Source organism: Myotis nattereri, assembly GCF_964212035.1.
Source record: "Myotis nattereri genome assembly, chromosome: 6".
NCBI classification, from domain to species: Eukaryota; Metazoa; Chordata; class Mammalia; order Chiroptera; family Vespertilionidae; genus Myotis; species Myotis nattereri.
In genome coordinates this window covers 6784316-6806755 of record NC_138081.1, presented here as the reverse complement: position 1 = coordinate 6806755, position 22440 = coordinate 6784316, and the positions used below count along the sequence as shown (strand labels likewise).

Genomic DNA, 22440 nt, shown 5'->3' with positions numbered 1-22440 from the left:
CATTACTGAACCTCTCCGGTAAAGTGACACAGGGATACTGGCCTTGCATGTTGTGAAGGTTAACTGAAGTGGTGTACTCATGGGCCTGGACCTAGGTGTGCAGTCAATGATCATTTATTTCCCACGTCCTGTCCTGGGTGGGCCTCCTACTGCAGACATTCACTTCTGTAGGCCCCTGTTATCAGCTTCCCCAGGATAACTCTAAGCCCTTGCCACTCATCTGGTAGAGTCCCCTAATTTGTTCTCACTTTCCCCAACTGCAATCATATATGCATAAGGCAACCCAACCCATAGGAAATGTGTCCTGAATCTGTTTTCTGAAATACTTATCTAGTGGTCATGAGACATAAGGCCAACTTCCCAAGAGACTTTTTACATTGCTCCTGGTCAACCTAGACTCAGCTTCTGCCCTCTCAACTCTATTCAAATTTTCCTCTTTTAGCACTCATCTCAGATCCTGCTTCTCACTTCTGCCATACACCCACCTCCTGCTTCTCTTTATAGATCCATAACCTCTCCCCGCTTTTGGCCTTTCTGGCCATGGCCCAAGTTCCTTTCTTCCCACGGTGCTTACCCCCTGACCCTCATTCACCGATCCAACTTCCAGTTCTTTCCTTATCGTGCAGCCTTTGATCCTCATACCCACCAAAGAAAGAGCACAGTTAACAGCATCTCAAAACACAAAATACTTCTTTATTATTAAATGCTAATTTATAATACTTATTCAATTTTATTACGTTATAAAATATACCAAGATTGAGAAATTTCTATCTATCTATCTATCTATCTATCCATCTATCCATCTACCTATCTATCTATGTATGATCTATCTATCTCTCTATTGTCTATCTATCTATCTATCTATCTATCTATCTATCTATCTATCTATGGAAAAACAGCAGGTACACAAAAGCACCAGTACTCCCAGCATCTCCTACATCACATAGCCATAGTACAGAGAAATGTCCATTTCTTTTTCCCTGTCAATGAAATGCTGCATTTCCCCCAATTTGGCAGCATTCTCACGCTCTAGTTGAGCCTTCCTCTTCATGGCCTCTCGATCTGGCCTCTGCTCATTGGTGATGGGTGTTGACATGACTGGCCCCCGAACCTCAGATTTCCTCCACGGAATTGGTTGGAGGGCGAAATCCTGGAGTAGATAGTGGTTGTGAGGCTTGAGCGGAGCCCGGGGCTGGCTCACAGCAGAGTGAACAGGCTCCCGCTGGAAAGAAGCACAAGATGAGGCTTTGTAGGTCCCAGGCCTAGAAGCAGGAGGCGGAGGGACACTAGGGCAGTCGCGGTTGTTCAAACCTGCTCCAGCTGAGTTGGATGATACTGGCTGAGCTGATTTGGCAGGGCCTATCAAAGATGCAGGAGTTGGCAGGGATGCATTGACTGCAGCAGGCTTGGCAGGGTTGGTCACAGCAGGCCGACATGATGCCAGAGACTGTGGCCTGCGAGGAACAGGTCGAGCTTGAGGCTTGTCCATGGTTGGAAAAACCAATGGCACCAGCTTGACCTTCCCGGGAGAAGGCAGCTTGTCCTGGGATGGAGGTGGAGCCCCTTTGTCAGCACTTGCATATGGTTTTTGGGGATTGACTTGAGTTTTCACAGGACCTTTGCCCTCGCGGGGAGAAACCAGCCATGGTTTGGTAGCTGGGCGTGGCTGGGGGCCTTTGGGGTTGCTTGAGTTTCCCAGGGCCCGCAAGGAAGACAGGTCAGCTTTCTCATCCCTCTTCTTGCCCAGTGCATGGAAAACCTGCACAGACTCCAGCATGTGCATACCGAGGCTGCTGCGAGGCTTTTTGATGGCCTCTTGTGGCAACTCAGGATGACTTTTCTTCCTCTTCATCTTGGGAATGGCTGGCTTCTCCTCGGCCTTGACTTTGTTCCCTGACTGCTTCCTCTCCTCAGCTCTCTTGGAGTAGTGTTCCTTGTTTCTTTTGGCGTTTTCCTGCCCATGTCTCTTCGTATTGCTGGTCCTGCTGGCTGCAGCTTTCTGAGGTTTGCTGTTAGAATGCTTGGCCATGTTCGAAGGAGCCCTGCCACCAGCTGCAGCATTGCAAGGAACCAGTTCTCCCACAAACACACAATCTGGGCTCTCGGGCTTGATCTTGGCCTTGGGAGCATCACTGATAGACTCAGAGGCTTTGTGTTTGATCTTCCTGCCTTGATCAGAGCACGTCTTTCTGACACTTGACTTTTTCTGCACTTCGTGCAACGTGAGGCCCCTGGTGTCTTTGGTTTTGATCACCTTGGGTCCTTGGGGCTGATCAAGGTCATCCAAGGAAGTTAAGACCTGTGGAAGGTGAATACCCTCCACCAGGGTGTCGATGTCTGCAAAACTGTCATTAGATTCAGTCCCATTTTCAAGTGTCCCTTGGTCCTTAAGACTCAGGCTGTTCTTTCCCAAACCAGAGTTGTCACAACCAGGCTGCTCCTCTTGGCCAAGGCAATCAATGCAGGCCAGCACCTGTGGAATGTCAGGGGCTTCTAAAGGGAGCAGTGGAGCAGCTTCGTTTTCTGTTGGGAACTGGTACTCATTCAGGTGCTTGGGAAGCTTGGTTTTAATATTCTCCACATTCTTATTCTCTTTCTGTTCCTGGCTTGAGCTGGAGGCAGTGCCAGGAGGTGACTAGGACTCTGGACGAGGGGTGACATTGACATGTCCCCACTCTGAGGTGGTGGATAACTCTCAAGTACCTGGATATGTCTGTTACTGCCGGACTTGAGGAATTCTTGAGTAGGTGGTAAATAAAATAGTTGGCCTGGAAGTTGCAATGCCAGGGAAGTCTCCATCACTACAATGGAATCAAGGGGAAGTCGGTCAGTCCCTGGCAATAAGATGCTCCCTCAGCACCACCATTGCAACAATCATGTGCCTTCCAACAGTGGGAAAGGCATCCCTACAAGCTCTTTTGCAGGATCATGAACAGCATCGTGTGCTAGGAGATAAAAGGCAACTGTTCTGGTTCTTCATGGTGACCATTTGATGTCATTTTTTTAAAGGATTTTCTTTGCATTTCACAGGGTTGTTATAAGTCAAATAAAAAATAAAAGTGATTTTTAAGAAATGTTTCTCATTCTCATATGGAACCCTTGTAATTCTCTCTACTTTCCTGAGTGAATGAAAACACTTCATAACAAGGACTAAGACAGGGAATGGAGCTCTTCCTGATGAAGCCTATAAGCAAGGGGAGATAATGGCTTGTTTGCTTTGGACAAGATGTTGGAACACATGATCCTAAATCCAGGTGTCAACTCAGGAAGTGATGGAACGTTCAATGGGCACTATCACAATAATGTACTGAAAGGCCTCAGAAAGAGACTAAAACAATAAATCAAGGGAGTTTCTTGCGGCATTGTAGTACAGGAGGACTCATCAGGCAGGGCAGTGGAAAGTGTGGTGTCCCTTGGTATGCTCTTGGAGTTCTCCTACATGGAGCATCCATGGCTGTTAGTTTCCCACCTTCCCACCTCTGTCAGGTGTCCTCATAAGGAGTCTGACAATGGGGGGCATTGACTGAGGGTGGTAGTGGTGAAAGTCACAGGACTTACATTCTACCTGTCTGAGGACTCACCACTTCACAGCTGCAGATTGACCCTAGTTTTGAATGCTGACCTTATTCCTCTTCCTTGTGACTGTTTGGACTCACCTTGAAAACCTGTCTGTGTGATGGGATGAGGAGGCACAGAGTAGCAGATTCCACAGGTGGAGGCTGGTGGTATCATACTTGTGGACTGAGCCTCCTTTAGCACCATGACCATCCCTGGGTCAGGGACAGAGGCCCTGCTCTCTGTGTAAGACACAGAGCCATAGGACTGCAGGTAGGGACCACCCTCTTCAGAGAGCAGAGGGTCCATTGTGCCTTGATTGTAGTAACACACATGATTTCCCACCTGGTAGGGATGTGACAGGCTCTGTCCCTGAATGGGTGCCCCCTGAACAAGGTTGACAGAAAGTGATGGATACTGAGGGGCCATATTATAGGCATCTGAGTGTTTATCACACTGGGACGCCAGAGACATAGAGGAGACAGTTGTGTCCTGGTCAGTGACAGTCACAGTGAAGTTTCTGAGTGATGATGACTTCTTTTCAGTGTCTCCTGTAAGAGCCCACTCAAAAACTTTCGGATTGGAAGCAGCTGGAATGGAGATTGGGCTCTGGCCAGGAATTTGAGACAACATGGTTGTGCAAGAATGTTGGTAAAAGTGGGCACCACCCATGAGAGGTTGGAAAGAGGCGCCAGAGGCTGATGGCAGGAGCCATGGTGAACTGTTGGCTGGAGCAGAGGCACTGTAGAAATTGCAGACACTTCCTGCATTGCTCTCCACAGGAAGAGAGCGTTGCAGAGAGGTTGAAATTCCAAGGAAAGGTGGATTTTTGGAATTCTCTGTAGGGAACAAGAGGGTGATGAAAAACATCAGAGAGATTGATAAACAATATGTGTGAAAAAGCAGCATTATTTTAAGATTGTTGCTTTCAGCCCTAGCTCTTTTGGTTCAGTTGGATAGAGCACTGGCCAGCAAGTCTGGGTTCAATTCCAGTCAAGGGCACAAGCTCAGGTTGCGGGCTCAATTCCCCAGTAAGGGGCCTGCAGAAGGCAGCCAATCAATGATTCTCTCTTGATGTTTCTCTCTCTCTCCCTCCCTCCCCCTTCCTCTCTGAAGTCAATAAAATAGAGATATCATGTACTGGTGGGGTCCCTCAGCCTGCCTGTGCCCTCTCACAATCCGGGGCCCCTGGGGCGATATTGGACTGCTGGTTTTGACCTGAGGGATGTAGTAGTGCAGGAAGCAGCAGGTGGACCGGGAAGGAGCCCGAGCCAGGGCCAGGCGCTGGGCAGCTCCAGCTTGGTGGTAGTGGCAGCACTGCCGCAGAGGTGGGAGAGGCTCCTTCCACTGCAGCTGCTCCAGTCATGAGCCCAGGTGTCTGGTGCCCATCAGTCAGCTGAGCGGTGCTCCCACTGTGGGAGCACACTGACCACCAGGGGGCAGCTCCTGCGTTGAGCGTTTGCCCCTGCTGGTCAGTGCATGTCATAGCGGCCAGTCAACTGGTCATTCACTCTTTTGATCATTCAGTCGCTTAGGCGTTTATATATAATATAAACACTTGAGCAAAAATGTACACAAGACCCAAGTGGTGTGGTTCATACATTGTTCTCCAGGCTAGAAGCAACCACTCCCTGACCTATCTCGCTCTTGAACCTACAGTAGTATTGATTTGTATGCTCTTTCGTAGAATTAAAGCATTTTCGAACCAGAAGTCCTTGGAGAATCCCTGTTCTAGCATTCTCATTTCACGAGTGAGGAAACTACGGATCGGTTCTCTCCCTATGTTAGTATTAGTACCTGCTTCCATCACCTAAACATCCCCACTTCCTTGCCAGAGCTCTGCGCATTACACTGCCAACATGTAAGAGCAATAGAACTTCTGATGCAGATGTTTGTTTGTCCATGGGAAGACAGCACATCAATTGTCATAACAATCTTCAGCGTCTCATTTTGCCTGTGCCCTTCACGTGCTCTTCCTATAATTCTCATAGAAGCTCAATGCAGTTGGTAAACTTAAAGGGTCTTTCTTACTGTCTTTATGCCTGATTTTTGATCCTACCTCAAAATGGCTATCTGACGGTGAGTTTCTCATAAGTGAGGCACGTGGCAAACGTCAAAGCCTAATAAATTTACTACAGAATGAAGTTCTGTTTCATACATCAGTATCATAAAAGTAAATATTGCCTATTCTATTGTAGTGAATACTGTTAACCAGAAACAACCCACAATAGGTGATTTTGAGTAAGTTCTTAGCCAGTACATATGGACAGAGGAGATCTATCAGTAGAAAATGCATAACAAGCAGCACACTGCAACCACTGTTGATGTATATGTGCCTCCCATAAATGCAGACCAATAGTTCAGTAAATACTAGTTTAAAGCGGAGAGCAAAGTAAATGTAAAGGAATTCCATTATTGTAATCATTTGTGTTTCTCTGACTATACCCCAGTAAATAAGAAATACTTAGTATATTAGATATTTGTATTTCAATTAAAATAGCCTTAAAACAAAGAGAAGAGAACAGTTGAAATGTATCATGAAGGTTTTTATATTTATCTTAAAGCCTAGATTGTCATCATCTTCAATCCAGGAAAGGATGTCGTACCCAAAGTCTTAAAACCATCATCAATAGATTTCAATTTAAAAAACACACATTAATATAGGAATCCCCAAGAGAATCTAAACAATTGTTTTGTGAGAACTATGAAATTAGCGAAGCGGGGCTTGATGCTCTCTTGTTTTCCTTAAGCAGCTCTGACCTGAAATGAGGCAATGGCTGTGTATCAGCGTGCTGTCTGCGTTAGGAAGAAAATAACTTTGAAGATGAAGAGCATCTTTGACTTCGAACATACTAATCACACAAAGGGTGTATTCTTTCTGATTCTATTTAGGACATATCTTTCTGTTAGGTCTTAAATTATTTCGTTTACTAGACGAAACATTGTCATAGTTTAAAAATCAGAATGAATTGAAACACTGAAAATTCTGTTATTTCCAATGCCCTAAATCAGTGGTCGGCAAACTCATTAGTCAACAGATCCAAATATCAACAGTACCACGATTGAAATTTCTTTTGAGAGACAAATATTTTAAACTTAAACTATATAGGTAGGTACATTGTTATTAACTTAATTAGGGTACTCCTAAGGCTAAGGAAGAGCCACACTCAAGGGGCCAAAGAGCCGCATGTGGCTCGCCAGGCGCAGTTTGCCGACCACGGCTCTAGATAATCGCCTTTCTTAGTTTCTTATATATAAGAAACATCATTTCTGAAACACGTTTTTAAATGTTTATATTGCAAACTGTCACATGCCATCTGTGTTCAGAGAGGCAATAAGAAAACAGGCAACTGAATAGGATTGTGTTGATACACGGCTTTGGCTAGTGGTACCCTACCCCAGCCTTACTTTCTTTCCTATTCTATCAATGCAAGCATTTGCTGAGATCCACATTACTTTGCCCTAGTTCGAGCTGATTTCACCCTCTACTCTTTCTGCTTTTATTTAAAATCTTTGGTTCCCTCCAATATTCCATTCCAAACTACCTTTTGTTCTCATGAGCTCTTTCACGCTCTCCTTGTTAATTTTTATACTTTTCCCTCCTTCTCGGTTGTGTTTTTTCCTCCCTCTTGGTTCCTGTAGGCCTGTGCTGATGAAAAATGTTCTAATTTTTTTACATTGAAATACTTGCCTTCTTAGAGCCCAGTACTCTCCATCCTCTCTCCCTATTTCCTCTGTTATCCTACTTTGGATAGCAAACTCCAAAACCACATGAATATTACCTTTGGAACAGCACTCAATTTAAAATACTAAACTTGAAACCTTGGTGGTGGGAGATCATTACACATGAGACATCATACATCTATATATGTATGTATTGCTAGTTTTCTCCATGACTTAGGTTTTCTTCCTATTGCTGTTGAAACACTATCAAGAAGTCTTGATTTCATTGTCAACAGGAGTGTTCTTTAAAACTCCATATTAGAAAAGGAAGGGGTTAGAGTCCACAGCCAATCTAACATCCGAATGTAGCAGATGACGACAAAACAGATTTTGTGAGAGAGTCAATGACTTGTCCAAAGTCACATTGCTAGTAGATGTCAAAATCTCAACTGAAATTAGGTCTGCAGACTTCTCAATCACTATTTCCCCAAATTATTCTCTGCTCTTTTGACTCTATTGCTAAATTTAGGGGCAAACATCTAATGAAAAACTTTAAAAAGGTTCTCTCCTTACCTGACATGGTCAGAGAAGAAGAGCAAATATCAACTTTAGATGCAAGGGATGAGGATGTCTCAGTGGCTGAAGCCAAAGAGCACGTGTGTCCAGTACGAAGGTCACTGGTCATACTGGCCACTGGTCACTGGTCACCAGTTACTGGTCACTGGTCAGTTGCGATGATCCAAATTTATTTACAGACAACTCCATGGACACCCCAAGATTCTACCAGGTGGTGGTAGGTTTGGTGGGAGAATGATGTCACAAAGCAGGCAGTTTAAAGGGATGAGAGAGCCAATCGGGAGGTCAGGTTCCCAAGAAGACAGGATTGGATGGAGGGAGTGGTAGCGGAGCTAAACCAACACCTGCATGGCTGAGCTCTCAGGACAGATGGGCGAGATGACAATACAGCTGTGATAGTCTCACTTTCCCCAGGCTCTTATGCTAGGGAAATAATCTCAATGTTTGTTATAGACTTTCATGAATATAATTAACTACTAGTTGCTTATATTCTCCATATTATATTGTATAACATGTTTACCATTATCTATATTGCTACTATCTTAGAGAGAATGGAAAGGGGCATCTAGGTTGCACACTTACAGTTGTTCTGAAATCATACCAGTCCATGTCATAAGTGAATTTACTGTGGCTTTTGAGGAGCAAGGGGAGGGATTAAGGAGCTCTCTCTGTCCGTTGGTTGACCAGTAAAATGAAGTTTCTTGAGTGTATTTTGTGCAGAATGATGTGGTCCAGGGCTCTTTTTTTGTAGTTTCTTCTCCTTGAATCCTACCTCCCCAGGGCTGGGCAGGGCCAGGCTAGGTTGACTAGCATCTCCTACCACTCTCATTTTTTCTCCTTCTTCATTGTAGGCATTGTTTGTAGAGAAGCTTTGATCTTGCATTCTGACACTCCTGAATGTTACTCCCTGTCCACTTCCAGCAGCAGGGTCTTCTTTGTAGTGTCTGACGCTTCCCCCAATGGGCTCTGTCCATTACAAGCAACGACCACAGAGCTAGGTGTCAGCTGACTGCAAACCTTTCCTCTTCCAGCCTTTGGTTGCACTTCTTCTGCCCGTAATTTGCTCTCTCTGGTTCCTTGGGCCATGTAGGCATCCTGCTGTATTATACGGGAGAGGCCTTCACGATGTTTTCCCTTCTCCTTCTCTCATAAAGTGGATCCAGTGTGGCAGTTACTGCAGTCTCCTCCCCCTTTGCAACAGGCGCTGTAGAACTTTGGGCCTCCAGGATTCTCTGTCTGCCATGCTTGGGTGCACGGCCAGGCAAAAGTGAGGAGGAGACTAGTTAGAGAAAGACAAGGACATTCTTGGAGACTAGGTGACAGGCAAAGTGAAATTGTACAGGACAAAAACATTCATGTGGATATTTTAGGTTCAGTGGAAAAGATGTTGACACATTTTGGTCTCATTTTGTATTAAGACAACAGACAATTTACATGTATACACAACTTATCTAGTGCAACAAATGCAAGGCATTTTGCTCACTACAGGTATAATCTTCAATATATTTTCATTTTCTTTTATGTCATATTAGCTCAATTATATAAATCATTGGTGTGTTTGCAGAACAGAGATTGTCGTTATGCTGTGTGTCAATGCTCTGGTTTTGTTCATTTGTTTTTTTCCTAGTCGTACTTTTTATTTATTTATTCATCTTTATTGTTGTATTAGAGATGTCACCTTTATTTTCTATTTTGTCTTTCCCTCCATGGAACCCCTCCACCCACCCCACTCTTGCCATCCCGCCTTCTACCTTCACCACTCCATTTTCTGTGTCCATGGGCTATGCATACATGCATACAAGTTCCCCAGTTCATCACACCGCACCCACACCCCCACCTTCCCTCTAAATTTTGTCAATCCGTTCCATGCTTCTATATCTCTAGGTCTACTTTGCTCATCAGTTTATTTAGTTCATTAGATTCCACATATGAGTGAGATTATGTAATGCCTTTCTTTCTCTGGCTTATTGAGCTTAGCATAATACTCTCCAGGTCTATCCATGCTTTGCAAATGGTAAGAGTTCTTTCTTTTTTTACAGCCGCATAGTATTTCATTGTGTAAATGTACCACTGCTGTTTTATCCACTCATCTGCTCATGGGAACTTGGGCTGTTTTCCAAATCTTAGCTACTTTAATTTGTGCTGCTTTGAACATAGGTGGGCATATATTCTTTTTGATTGGTGTTTCTGGTTTCTTAGGATTTATTCCTAGAAATGGGATCACTAGGTCAAATGAAAGTTCTATCCTTTTATTTTTTGAGGAATATCTTTAGTGTTTTTCACAGTGATTGCACCAGTCTGCATTCCCAGCAGCACCCTAGTCTTATTTTCAAAGATTCCACCATGGTAAGACATATTGCATATTTCTCCCTTGAGGCGTTTATCTTGAAGCATCATGAACTAGCTTGATCTGATGGATTTTGTGGAGAAACTTAAAAAGGGGCCTGTGAAAAAGGACACTGTGGTGAGTTATGCTGTGCACACAAACAAAAGGGACAGATGTGTACAGTCAGCCCAGTGTGGCCTGGGTGCCTCTGTTGTTCTTCCCCTGGTTAGTGCTTTTCTCACTAGCCCTCTTGTGACTGTGAGAAGACAGTGCTGTGTTGCTAACCCAGGCTTCCACAGGGTGGGGAAAAGTAGGTTTACAGTTGTGTGTGTGGAAAATAGTACAATTATGTATAAATAATCATACAACCATAAAGTCTGTGTTTCCCATACTCAACTGTAAACCTACTTTACCCCATGCTATCTATGGATTAAGCTGGCTTGGGGGAGGAAGTCAATGAATCTAGTAGTTTCTCTTGATGGTAAGCTTTTAGGGTGCCTGGATCAATCCACCTTGGGCTTTTTACTTCCATTGTGTATGAAGTGTGTGACCCAAGAGGCCAAGAAGCCAGAAGAAGATAGCTCCTACAGATGGAATCTCCAAAGCCACATTTTTCATTTATAGGCCAACATTTCATCTTATGAGATACTAGAGGCCCGGTGCACAAAAATTTGTGCACTTGGGTGGGCGGTCCCCTCAGCCCGGCCAGTGCCCTCTCTCAGTCTGGGACCCCTTGGCGGATGACCACCTGCTGGCTGAGGCCTGCTCCCTGGGGGACTGGGACTAAGATGGCAATCAGACATCCCTCTGGCAGCCTGGCAGCCCTCGGGAGATGTCCACTTGCCAGCGGGAAGCAGACCTAAGCTGCAGTCGGACATCCTTAGCGCTGCTGAGGAGGCAGGAGAGGCTCCCACCACCACCGCTGTGCTGGCAGCCATCAGCCTGGCTTGTGGCTGAGCAGAGCTCCCCCTGGGAGAGCGCACTGACCACCAGTGGGCAGCTCCTGCGTTGAGCGTCTGCCCCCTGGTGGTCAGTGTGTGTCATAGTGACCAGTCATTCCCAGTCCTTCTGCAGTAAGGGTCAGTTTGCATATTACCCTTTTACTATATAGCAGGGGTCCTCAAACCACGGCCTGCGGGCCACATGCAAATACAAATATTGTAATTGTTCCCGCTTCATTCTTTTACTTCAAAATAAGATATGTGCAGTGTGCATAGGAATTTGCTCATAGTGTTTTTTTTAAACTATACTCTGGCCCTCCAATGGTCTGAGGGACAGTGAACTAGCCCCCTGTTGAAAAAGTTTGAGGACCCCTGCTATATAGGATAGAGGCCTGGTGCATGGGTGGGGGCCGGCTGGTTTGCCCTAACTGGTGTCCCGGATCAGGGTGGGGGTCCAGCTTGGGTGCCTGGCCAGACTGGGTGAGGGGCTGATGGCTGTTTTCAGGTTGTTCGCACCCCCTTTTGAGTGGGGGTCCCCACTGGGGTGCCTGGCCAGCCTGGATGAGTGGCTGATGGCTGTTTTCAGACTGCCCGCACCCCCTTCAGGGTGGGGGTTTCCATTTGGGTGCCTGGCCAGCTTGGATGAGGGGCTGAGGGCTGTTTTCAGGCTGCCTGCACCCCCTTTAATGTGGGGGTCCCCACTGGTGTGCCTGGCCAGCCTGGATGAGGGGCTGAGGGCTGTTTTCAGGCGGGCCAAGCCTGCAACTGAAGCTCCCAGTCACTCCTTTTTTTCTTTTTTTCTGTTTATTCTGGGATTTATTTACCTTCTGTAATTGAAACTTTGTTGCGGCTCCAGCTCCTAGGCCAGCTGGCTGAAAGCAGGTACCTGGGGTTTGTTTAGCTTCTATAAGTGCAACATTGTTGCTTAGACTGGAGCTCAGAGCCCGGCTGCAGCAGCCTGGGAACCTTGGCTAGCTCCATCACTGGAGCAAGCAAGCCTCATGTTCCCTTCAGCTGCCTGGCTGCCAGCCGCTATCTTTGTTGGCAGATAATTTGCATATCGCCCTGATTAGCCAATGGGAAGTAGAGCGGAGGTATGGTCAATTACCATGTTTGTCTATTATTAGATAAGAAGAGTTTTTTCAAAGATGGTGCATTCTTACCTGAGAAGAAATTGTGGGAAGTGTTGCAGTGTAGAGATATGGCTTAAAATTATAAATTTTTTCAAGGCTTTCCCTCTTGGAATCCTGCATTACATTGCCAAATTTCTGATGCTAATATGTAATATGAGACTAACACTACGAGCTAAATATCTGCAGTCCAGACCAGTCTCTCCTTTTCAGTATTCCCATGGAAATCATGGGAATCCCCAGCTACTGCAGTGAGGGGGCTCTCACCTGAGACCCAGTGTGCCTATTGCTCTTGCCAGTGGACATGGATGCTTCCCGGGATTTTTCTCTTGGGCTTTGCTCAGTTGATGGTGGTGTTTAGACAAGGCGGCATGTGCAGCCTGGGCTCATGCAGCAGGCCCTAGCTTGCCCTTCAAGTTAATGTTTAGGCTTCATCTGACGTTTGATCTCATGCACCAGTAAGCTCTGGATGCTGTGTTCTGAAAGCCAGGTGGGCGACCTATGGCCACTTACAAATACTGAAGCCTTCAGAGACAGGCCTCCAATGGAGGCTTCACTCTACTGCATGCAGTGTGACCTCAGCCCATTACTGAACCTCTCCGGTAAAGTGACACAGGGATACTGGCCTTGCATGTTGTGAAGGTTAACTGAAGTGGTGTACTCATGGGCCTGGACCTAGGTGTGCAGTCAATGATCATTTATTTCCCACGTCCTGTCCTGGGTGGGCCTCCTACTGCAGACATTCACTTCTGTAGGCCCCTGTTATCAGCTTCCCCAGGATAACTCTAAGCCCTTGCCACTCATCTGGTAGATTCCCCTAATTTGTTCTCACTTTCCCCAACTGCAATCATATATGCATAAGGCAACCCAACCCATAGGAAATGTGTCCTGAATCTGTTTTCTGAAATACTTATCTAGTGGTCATGAGACATAAGGCCAACTTCCCAAGAGACTTTTTACATTGCTCCTGGTCAACCTAGACTCAGCTTCTGCCCTCTCAACTCTATTCAAATTTTCCTCTTTTAGCACTCATCTCAGATCCTGCTTCTCACTTCTGCCATACACCCACCTCCTGCTTCTCTTTATAGATCCATAACCTCTCCCCGCTTTTGGCCTTTCTGGCCATGGCCCAAGTTCCTTTCTTCCCACGGTGCTTACCCCCTGACCCTCATTCACCGATCCAACTTCCAGTTCTTTCCTTATCGTGCAGCCTTTGATCCTCATACCCACCAAAGAAAGAGCACAGTTAACAGCATCTCAAAACACAAAATACTTCTTTATTATTAAATGCTAATTTATAATACTTATTCAATTTTATTACGTTATAAAATATACCAAGATTGAGAAATTTCTATCTATCTATCTATCTATCTATCTATCCATCTATCCATCTACCTATCTATCTATGTATGATCTATCTATCTCTCTATTGTCTATCTATCTATCTATCTATCTATCTATCTATCTATCTATCTATGGAAAAACAGCAGGTACACAAAAGCACCAGTACTCCCAGCATCTCCTACATCACATAGCCATAGTACAGAGAAATGTCCATTTCTTTTTCCCTGTCAATGAAATGCTGCATTTCCCCCAATTTGGCAGCATTCTCACGCTCTAGTTGAGCCTTCCTCTTCATGGCCTCTCGATCTGGCCTCTGCTCATTGGTGATGGGTGTTGACATGACTGGCCCCCGAACCTCAGATTTCCTCCACGGAATTGGTTGGAGGGCGAAATCCTGGAGTAGATAGTGGTTGTGAGGCTTGAGCGGAGCCCGGGGCTGGCTCACAGCAGAGTGAACAGGCTCCCGCTGGAAAGAAGCACAAGATGAGGCTTTGTAGGTCCCAGGCCTAGAAGCAGGAGGCGGAGGGACACTAGGGCAGTCGCGGTTGTTCAAACCTGCTCCAGCTGAGTTGGATGATACTGGCTGAGCTGATTTGGCAGGGCCTATCAAAGATGCAGGAGTTGGCAGGGATGCATTGACTGCAGCAGGCTTGGCAGGGTTGGTCACAGCAGGCCGACATGATGCCAGAGACTGTGGCCTGCGAGGAACAGGTGGAGCTTGAGGCTTGTCCATGGTTGGAAAAACCAATGGCACCAGCTTGACCTTCCCGGGAGAAGGCAGCTTGTCCTGGGATGGAGGTGGAGCCCCTTTGTCAGCACTTGCATATGGTTTTTGGGGATTGACTTGAGTTTTCACAGGACCTTTGCCCTCGCGGGGAGAAACCAGCCATGGTTTGGTAGCTGGGCGTGGCTGGGGGCCTTTGGGGTTGCTTGAGTTTCCCAGGGCCCGCAAGGAAGACAGGTCAGCTTTCTCATCCCTCTTCTTGCCCAGTGCATGGAAAACCTGCACAGACTCCAGCATGTGCATACCGAGGCTGCTGCGAGGCTTTTTGATGGCCTCTTGTGGCAACTCAGGATGACTTTTCTTCCTCTTCATCTTGGGAATGGCTGGCTTCTCCTCGGCCTTGACTTTGTTCCCTGACTGCTTCCTCTCCTCAGCTCTCTTGGAGTAGTGTTCCTTGTTTCTTTTGGCGTTTTCCTGCCCATGTCTCTTCGTATTGCTGGTCCTGCTGGCTGCAGCTTTCTGAGGTTTGCTGTTAGAATGCTTGGCCATGTTCGAAGGAGCCCTGCCACCAGCTGCAGCATTGCAAGGAACCAGTTCTCCCACAAACACACAATCTGGGCTCTCGGGCTTGATCTTGGCCTTGGGAGCATCACTGATAGACTCAGAGGCTTTGTGTTTGATCTTCCTGCCTTGATCAGAGCACGTCTTTCTGACACTTGACTTTTTCTGCACTTCGTGCAACGTGAGGCCCCTGGTGTCTTTGGTTTTGATCACCTTGGGTCCTTGGGGCTGATCAAGGTCATCCAAGGAAGTTAAGACCTGTGGAAGGTGAATACCCTCCACCAGGGTGTCGATGTCTGCAAAACTGTCATTAGATTCAGTCCCATTTTCAAGTGTCCCTTGGTCCTTAAGACTCAGGCTGTTCTTTCCCAAACCAGAGTTGTCACAACCAGGCTGCTCCTCTTGGCCAATGGGATCAGTGCAGGCCAGCACCTGTGGAATGTCAGGGGCTTCTAAAGGGAGCAGTGGAGCAGCTTCGCTTTCTGTTGGGAACTGGTACCCATTCAGGTGCTTGGGAAGCTTGGTTTTAATATTCTCCACATTCTTATTCTCTTTCTGTTCCTGGCTTGGAGCTGGAGGCAGTGCCAGGAGGTGACTAGGACTCTGGACGAGGGGTGCCATTGACATGTCCCCACTCTGAGGTGGTGGATAACTCTCAAGTACCTGGATATGTCTGTTACTGCCGGACTTGAGGAATTCTTGAGTAGGTGGTAAATAAAATAGTTGGCCTGGAAGTTGCAATGCCAGGGAAGTCTCCATCACTACAATGGAATCAAGGGGAAGTCGGTCAGTCCCTGGCAATAAGATGCTCCCTCAGCACCACCATTGCAACAATCATGTGCCTTCCAACAGTGGGAAAGGCATCCCTACAAGCTCTTTTGCAGGATCATGAACAGCATCGTGTGCTAGGAGATAAAAGGCAACTGTTCTGGTTCTTCATGGTGACCATTTGATGTCATTTTTTTAAAGGATTTTCTTTGCATTTCACAGGGTTGTTATAAGTCAAATAAAAAATAAAAGTGATTTTTAAGAAATGTTTCTCATTCTCATATGGAACCCTTGTAATTCTCTCTACTTTCCTGAGTGAATGAAAACACTTCATACCAAGGACTAAGACAGGGAATGGAGCTCTTCCTGACCAAGTCTATAAGCAAGGGGAGATAATGGCCTGTTTGCTTTGGACAAGATGTTGGAACACATGATCCTAAATCCAGGTGTCAACTCAGGAAGTGATGGAACGTTCAATGGGCACTATCACAATAATGTACTGAAAGGCCTCAGAAAGAGACTAAAACAATAAATCAAGGGAGTTTCTTGCGGCATTGTAGTACAGGAGGACTCATCAGGCAGGGCAGTGGAAAGTGTGGTGTCCCTTGGTATGCTCTTGGAGTTCTCCTACATGGAGCATCCATGGCTGTTAGTTTCCCACCTTCCCACCTCTGTCAGGTGTCCTCATAAGGAGTCTGACAATGGGGGGCATTGACTGAGGGTGGTAGTGGTGAAAGTCACAGGACTTACATTCTACCTGTCTGAGGACTCACCACTTCACAGCTGCAGATTGACCCTAGTTTTGAATGCTGACCTTATTCCTCTTCCTTGTGACTGTTTGGACTCACCTTGAAAACCTGTCTGTGTGATGGGATGAGGAGGCACAGAGTAGCAGATTCCACAGGTGGAGGCTGGTGGTATCATACTTGTGGACTGAGCCTCCTTTAGCACCATGACCATCCCTGGGTCAGGGGCAGAGGCCCTGCTCTCTGTGTAAGACACAGAGCCATAGGACTGCAGGTAGGGACCACCCTCTTCAGAGAGCAGAGGGTCCATTGTGCCTTGATTGTAGTAACACACATGATTTCCCACCTGGTAGGGATGTGACAGGCTCTGTCCCTGAATGGGTGCCCCCTGAACAAGGTTGACAGAAAGTGATGGATACTGAGGGGCCATATTATAGGCATCTGAGTGTTTATCACACTGGGACGCCAGAGACATAGAGGAGACAGTTGTGTCCTGGTCAGTGACAGTCACAGTGAAGTTTCTGAGTGATGATGACTTCTTTTCAGTGTCTCCTGTAAGAGCCCACTCAAAAACTTTCGGATTGGAAGCAGCTGGAATGGAGATTGGGCTCTGGCCAGGAATTTGAGACAACATGGTTGTGCAAGAATGTTGGTAAAAGTGGGCACCACCCATGAGAGGTTGGAAAGAGGCGCCAGAGGCTGATGGCAGGAGCCATGGTGAACTGTTGGCTGGAGCAGAGGCACTGTAGAAATTGCAGACACTTCCTGCATTGCTCTCCACAGGAAGAGAGCGTTGCAGAGAGGTTGAAATTCCAAGGAAAGGTGGATTTTTGGAATTCTCTGTAGGGAACAAGAGGGTGATGAAAAACATCAGAGAGATTGATAAACAATATGTGTGAAAAAGCAGCATTATTTTAAGATTGTTGCTTTCAGCCCTAGCTCTTTTGGTTCAGTTGGATAGAGCACTGGCCAGCGAGTCTGGGTTCAATTCCAGTCAAGGGCACAAGCCCAGGTTGCGGGCTCAATTCCCCAGTAAGGGGCCTGCAGAAGGCAGCCAATCAATGATTCTCTCTCATCATTGATGTTTCTCTCTCTCTCCCTCCCTCCCCCTTCCTCTCTGAAGTCAATAAAATAGAGATATCATGTACTGGTGGGGTCCCTCAGCCTGCCTGTGCCCTCTCACAATCCGGGGCCCCTGGGGCGATATTGGACTGCTGGTTTTGACCTGAGGGATGTAGTAGTGCAGGAAGCAGCAGGTGGACCGGGAAGGAGCCCGAGCCAGGGCCCGGCGCTGGGCAGCTCCAGCTTGGTGGTAGTGGCAGCACTGCCGCAGAGGTGGGAGAGGCTCCTTCCACTGCAGCTGCTCCAGTCATGAGCCCAGGTGTCTGGTGCCCATCAGTCAGCTGAGCGGTGCTCCCACTGTGGGAGCACACTGACCACCAGGGGGCAGCTCCTGCGTTGAGCGTTTGCCCCTGGTGGTCAGTGCATGTCATAGCGGCCAGTCAACTGGTCATTCACTCTTTTGATCATTCAGTCGCTTAGGCGTTTATATATAATATAAAAACTTGAGCAAAAATGTACACAAGACCCAAGTGGTGTGGTTCATACATTGTTCTCCAGGCTAGAAGCAACCACTCCCTGACCTATCTCGCTCTTGAACCTACAGCAGTATTGATTTGTATGCTCTTTCCTAGAATTAAAGCATTTTCGAACCAGAAGTCCTTGGAGAATCCCTGTTCTAGCATTCTCATTTCACGAGTGAGGAAACTACGGATCGGTTCTCTCCCTATGTTAGTATTAGTACCTGCTTCCATCACCTAAACATCCCCACTTCCTTGCCAGAGCTCTGCGCATTACACTGCCAACATGTAAGAGCAATAGAACTTCTGATGCAGATGTTTGTTTGTCCATGGGAAGACAGCACATCAATTGTCATAACAATCTTCAGCGTCTCATTTTGCCTGTGCCCTTCACGTGCTCTTCCTATAATTCTCATAGAAGCTCAATGCAGTTGGTAAACTTAAAGGGTGTTTCTTACTGTCTTTATGCCTGATTTTTGATCCTACCTCAAAATGGCTATCTGACGGTGAGTTTCTCATAAGTGAGGCACGTGGCAAATGTCAAAGTCTAATAAATTTACTGCAGAATGAAGTTCTGTTTCATACATCAGTATCATAAAAGTAAATATTGCCTATTCTATTGTAGTGAATACTGTTAACCAGAAACAACCCACAATAGGTGATTTTGAGTAAGTTCTTAGCCAGTACATATGGACAGAGGAGATCTATCAGTAGAAAATGCATAACAAGCAGCACACTGCAACCACTGTTGATGTATATGTGCCTCCCATAAATGCAGACCAATAGTTCAGTAAATACTAGTTTAAAGCGGAGAGCAAAGTAAATGTAAAGGAATTCCATTATTGTAATCATTTGTGTTTCTCTGACTATACCCCAGTAAATAAGAAATACTTAGTATATTAGATATTTGTATTTCAATTAAAATAGCCTTAAAACAAAGAGAAGAGAACAGTTGAAATGTATCATGAAGGTTTTTATATTTATCTTAAAACCTAGATTGTCATCATCTTCAATCCAGGAAAGGATGTCGTACCCAAAGTCTTAAAACCATCATCAATAGATTTCAATTTAAAAAACACACATTAATATAGGAATCCCCAAGAGAATCTAAACAATTGTTTTGTGAGAAATATGAAATTAGCGAAGCGGGGCTTGATGCTCTCTTGTTTTCCTTAAGCAGCTCTGACCTGAAATGAGGCAATGGCTGTGTATCAGCGTGCTGTCTGCGTTAGGAAGAAAATAACTTTGAAGATGAAGAGCATCTTTGACTTCGAACATACTAATCACACAAAGGGTGTATTCTTTCTGATTCTATTTAGGACATATCTTTCTGTTAGGTCTTAAATTATTTCGTTTACTAGACGAAACATTGTCATAGTTTAAAAATCAGAATGAATTGAAACACTGAAAATTCTGTTATTTCCAATGCCCTAAATCAGTGGTCGGCAAACTCATTAGTCAACAGATCCAAATATCAACAGTACCACGATTGAAATTTCTTTTGAGAGACAAATATTTTAAACTTAAACTATATAGGTAGGTACATTGTTATTAACTTAATTAGGGTACTCCTAAGGCTAAGGAAGAGCCACACTCAAGGGGCCAAAGAGCCGCATGTGGCTCGCCAGGCGCAGTTTGCCGACCACGGCTCTAGATAATCGCCTTTCTTAGTTTCTTGTATATAAGAAACATCATTTCTGAAACACGTTTTTAAATGTTTATATTGCAAACTGTCACATGCCATCTGTGTTCAGAGAGGCAATAAGAAAACAGGCAACTGAATAGGATTGTGTTGATACACGGCTTTGGCTAGTGGTACCCTACCCCAGCCTTACTTTCTTTCCTATTCTATCAATGCAAGCATTTGCTGAGATCCACATTACTTTGCCCTAGTCCGAGCTGATTTCACCCTCTACTCTTTCTGCTTTTATTTAAAATCTTTGGTTCCCTCCAATATTCCATTCCAAACTACCTTTTGTTCTCATGAGCTCTTTCACGCTCTCCTTGTTAATTTTTATACTTTTCCCTCCTTCTCGGTTGTGTTTTTTCCTCCCTCTTGGTTCCTGTAGGCCTGTGCTGATGAAAAATGTTCTAATTTTTTTACATTGAAATACTTGCCTTCTTAGAGCCCAGTACTCTCCATCCTCTCTCCCTATTTCCTCTGTTATCCTACTTTGGATAGCAAACTCCAAAACCACATGAATATTACCTTTGGAACAGCACTCAATTTAAAATACTAAACTTGAAACCTTGGTGGTGGGAGATCATTACACATGAGACATCATATATCTATATATGTATGTATTGCTAGTTTTCTCCATGACTTAGGTTTTCTTCCTATTGCTGTTGAAACACTATCAAGAAGTCTTGATTTCATTGTCAACAGGAGTGTTCTTTAAAACTCCATATTAGAAAAGGAAGGGGTTAGAGTCCACAGCCAATCTAACATCCGAATGTAGCAGATGACGACAAAACAGATTTTGTGAGAGAGTCAATGACTTGTCCAAAGTCACATTGCTAGTAGATGTCAAAATCTCAACTGAAATTAGGTCTGCAGACTTCTCAATCACTATTTCCCCAAATTATTCTCTGCTCTTTTGACTCTATTGCTAAATTTAGGGGCAAACATCTAATGAAAAACTTTAAAAAGGTTCTCTCCTTACCTGACATGGTCAGAGAAGAAGAGCAAATATCAACTTTAGATGCAAGGGATGAGGATGTCTCAGTGGCTGAAGCCAAAGAACACGTGTGTCCAGTACGAAGGTCACTGGTCATACTGGCCATTGGTCACTGGTCACCAGTTACTGGTCACTGGTCAGTTGCGATGATCCAAATTTATTTACAGACAACTCCATGGACACCCCAAGATTCTACCAGGTGGTGGTAGGTTTGGTGGGAGAATGATGTCACAAAGCAGGCAGTTTAAAGGGATGAGAGAGCCAATCGGGAAGTCAGGTTCCCAAGAAGACAGGATTGGATGGAGGGAGTGGTAGCGGAGCTAAACCAACACCTGCATGGCTGAGCTCTCAGGACAGATGGGCGAGATGACAATACAGCTGTGATAGTCTCACTTTCCCCAGGCTCTTATGCTAGGGAAATAATCTCAATGTTTGTTATAGACTTTCATGAATATAATTAACTACTAGTTGCTTATATTCTCCATATTATATTGTATAACATGTTTACCATTATCTATATTGCTACTATCTTAGAGAGAATGGAAAGGGGCATCTAGGTTGCACACTTACAGTTGTTCTGAAATCATACCAGTCCATGTCATAAGTGAATTTACTGTGGCTTTTGAGGAGCAAGGGGAGGGATTAAGGAGCTCTCTCTGTCCGTTGGTTGACCAGTAAAATGAAGTTTCTTGAGTGTATTTTGTGCAGAATGATGTGGTCCAGGGCTCTTTTTTTGTAGTTTCTTCTCCTTGAATCCTACCTCCCCAGGGCTGGGCAGGGCCAGGCTAGGTTGACTAGCATCTCCTACCACTCTCATTTTTTCTCCTTCTTCATTGTAGGCATTGTTTGTAGAGAAGCTTTGATCTTGCATTCTGACACTCCTGAATGTTACTCCCTGTCCACTTCCAGCAGCAGGGTCTTCTTTGTAGTGTCTGACGCTTCCCCCAATGGGCTCTGTCCATTACAAGCAACGACCACAGAGCTAGGTGTCAGCTGACTGCAAACCTTTCCTCTTCCAGCCTTTGGTTGCACTTCTTCTGCCCGTAATTTGCTCTCTCTGGTTCCTTGGGCCATGTAGGCATCCTGCTGTATTATACGGGAGAGGCCTTCACGATGTTTTCCGTTTTCCTTCTCTCATAAAGTGGATCCAGTGTGGCAGTTACTGCAGTCTCCTCCCCCTTTGCAACAGGCGCTGTAGAACTTTGGGCCTCCAGGATTCTCTGTCTGCCATGCTTGGGTGCACGGCCAGGCAAAAGTGAGGAGGAGACTAGTTAGAGAAAGACAAGGACATTCTTGGAGACTAGGTGACAGGCAAAGTGAAATTGTACAGGACAAAAACATTCATGTGGATATTTTAGGTTCAGTGGAAAAGATGTTGACACATTTTGGTCTCATTTTGTATTAAGACAACAGACAATTTACATGTATACACAACTTATCTAGTGCAACAAATGCAAGGCATTTTGCTCACTACAGGTATAATCTTCAATATATTTTCATTTTCTTTTATGTCATATTAGCTCAATTATATAAATCATTGGTGTGTTTGCAGAACAGAGATTGTCGTTATGCTGTGTGTCAATGCTCTGGTTTTGTTCATTTGTTTTTTTCCTAGTCGTACTTTTTATTTATTTATTCATCTTTATTGTTGTATTAGAGATGTCACCTTTATTTTCTATTTTGTCTTTCCCTCCATGGAACCCCTCCACCCACCCCACTCTTGCCATCCCGCCTTCTACCTTCACCACTCCATTTTCTGTGTCCATGGGCTATGCATACATGCATACAAGTTCCCCAGTTCATCACACCGCACCCACACCCCCACCTTCCCTCTAAATTTTGTCAATC

The 22440-nt window shown here is 45.3% G+C and overlaps 4 protein-coding genes across 4 annotated transcripts; all 4 read right to left on the bottom strand.

The window, feature by feature from the left end:
* Positions 1–934: 934 nt before the first annotated feature.
* On the bottom strand, positions 935–2799 carry LOC308521545 (uncharacterized protein C2orf78-like; the record flags this gene model as incomplete). Its single annotated transcript, XM_081094618.1, is given in 2 exon segments — positions 935–2610; positions 2613–2799. Coding segments are annotated over 2 exon segments (1863 nt in total).
* A 693-nt stretch (positions 2800–3492) lies between these two features.
* Positions 3493–7798, bottom strand: LOC308521544 (uncharacterized protein C2orf78-like; the record flags this gene model as incomplete). The annotated part of the gene is made up of 3 exons (XM_081094617.1): positions 3493–3503; positions 3657–4394; positions 7792–7798. The coding sequence occupies 3 exons, from the start codon at positions 7796–7798 to the stop codon at positions 3493–3495; spliced, it is 756 nt and encodes a 251-aa protein (XP_080950743.1).
* A 5915-nt stretch (positions 7799–13713) lies between these two features.
* On the bottom strand, positions 13714–15579 carry LOC308521543 (uncharacterized protein C2orf78-like; the record flags this gene model as incomplete). Its single annotated transcript, XM_081094616.1, has 1 exon — positions 13714–15579. One exon carries the CDS (start codon positions 15577–15579, stop codon positions 13714–13716), a length of 1866 nt encoding a protein of 621 aa, XP_080950742.1.
* A 693-nt stretch (positions 15580–16272) lies between these two features.
* LOC308521542 (uncharacterized protein C2orf78-like) lies at positions 16273–20584 on the bottom strand (the record flags this gene model as incomplete). Its single annotated transcript, XM_081094615.1, has 3 exons — positions 16273–16283; positions 16437–17174; positions 20578–20584. 3 exons carry the CDS (start codon positions 20582–20584, stop codon positions 16273–16275), a joined length of 756 nt encoding a protein of 251 aa, XP_080950741.1.
* Positions 20585–22440: the final 1856 nt, after the last annotated feature.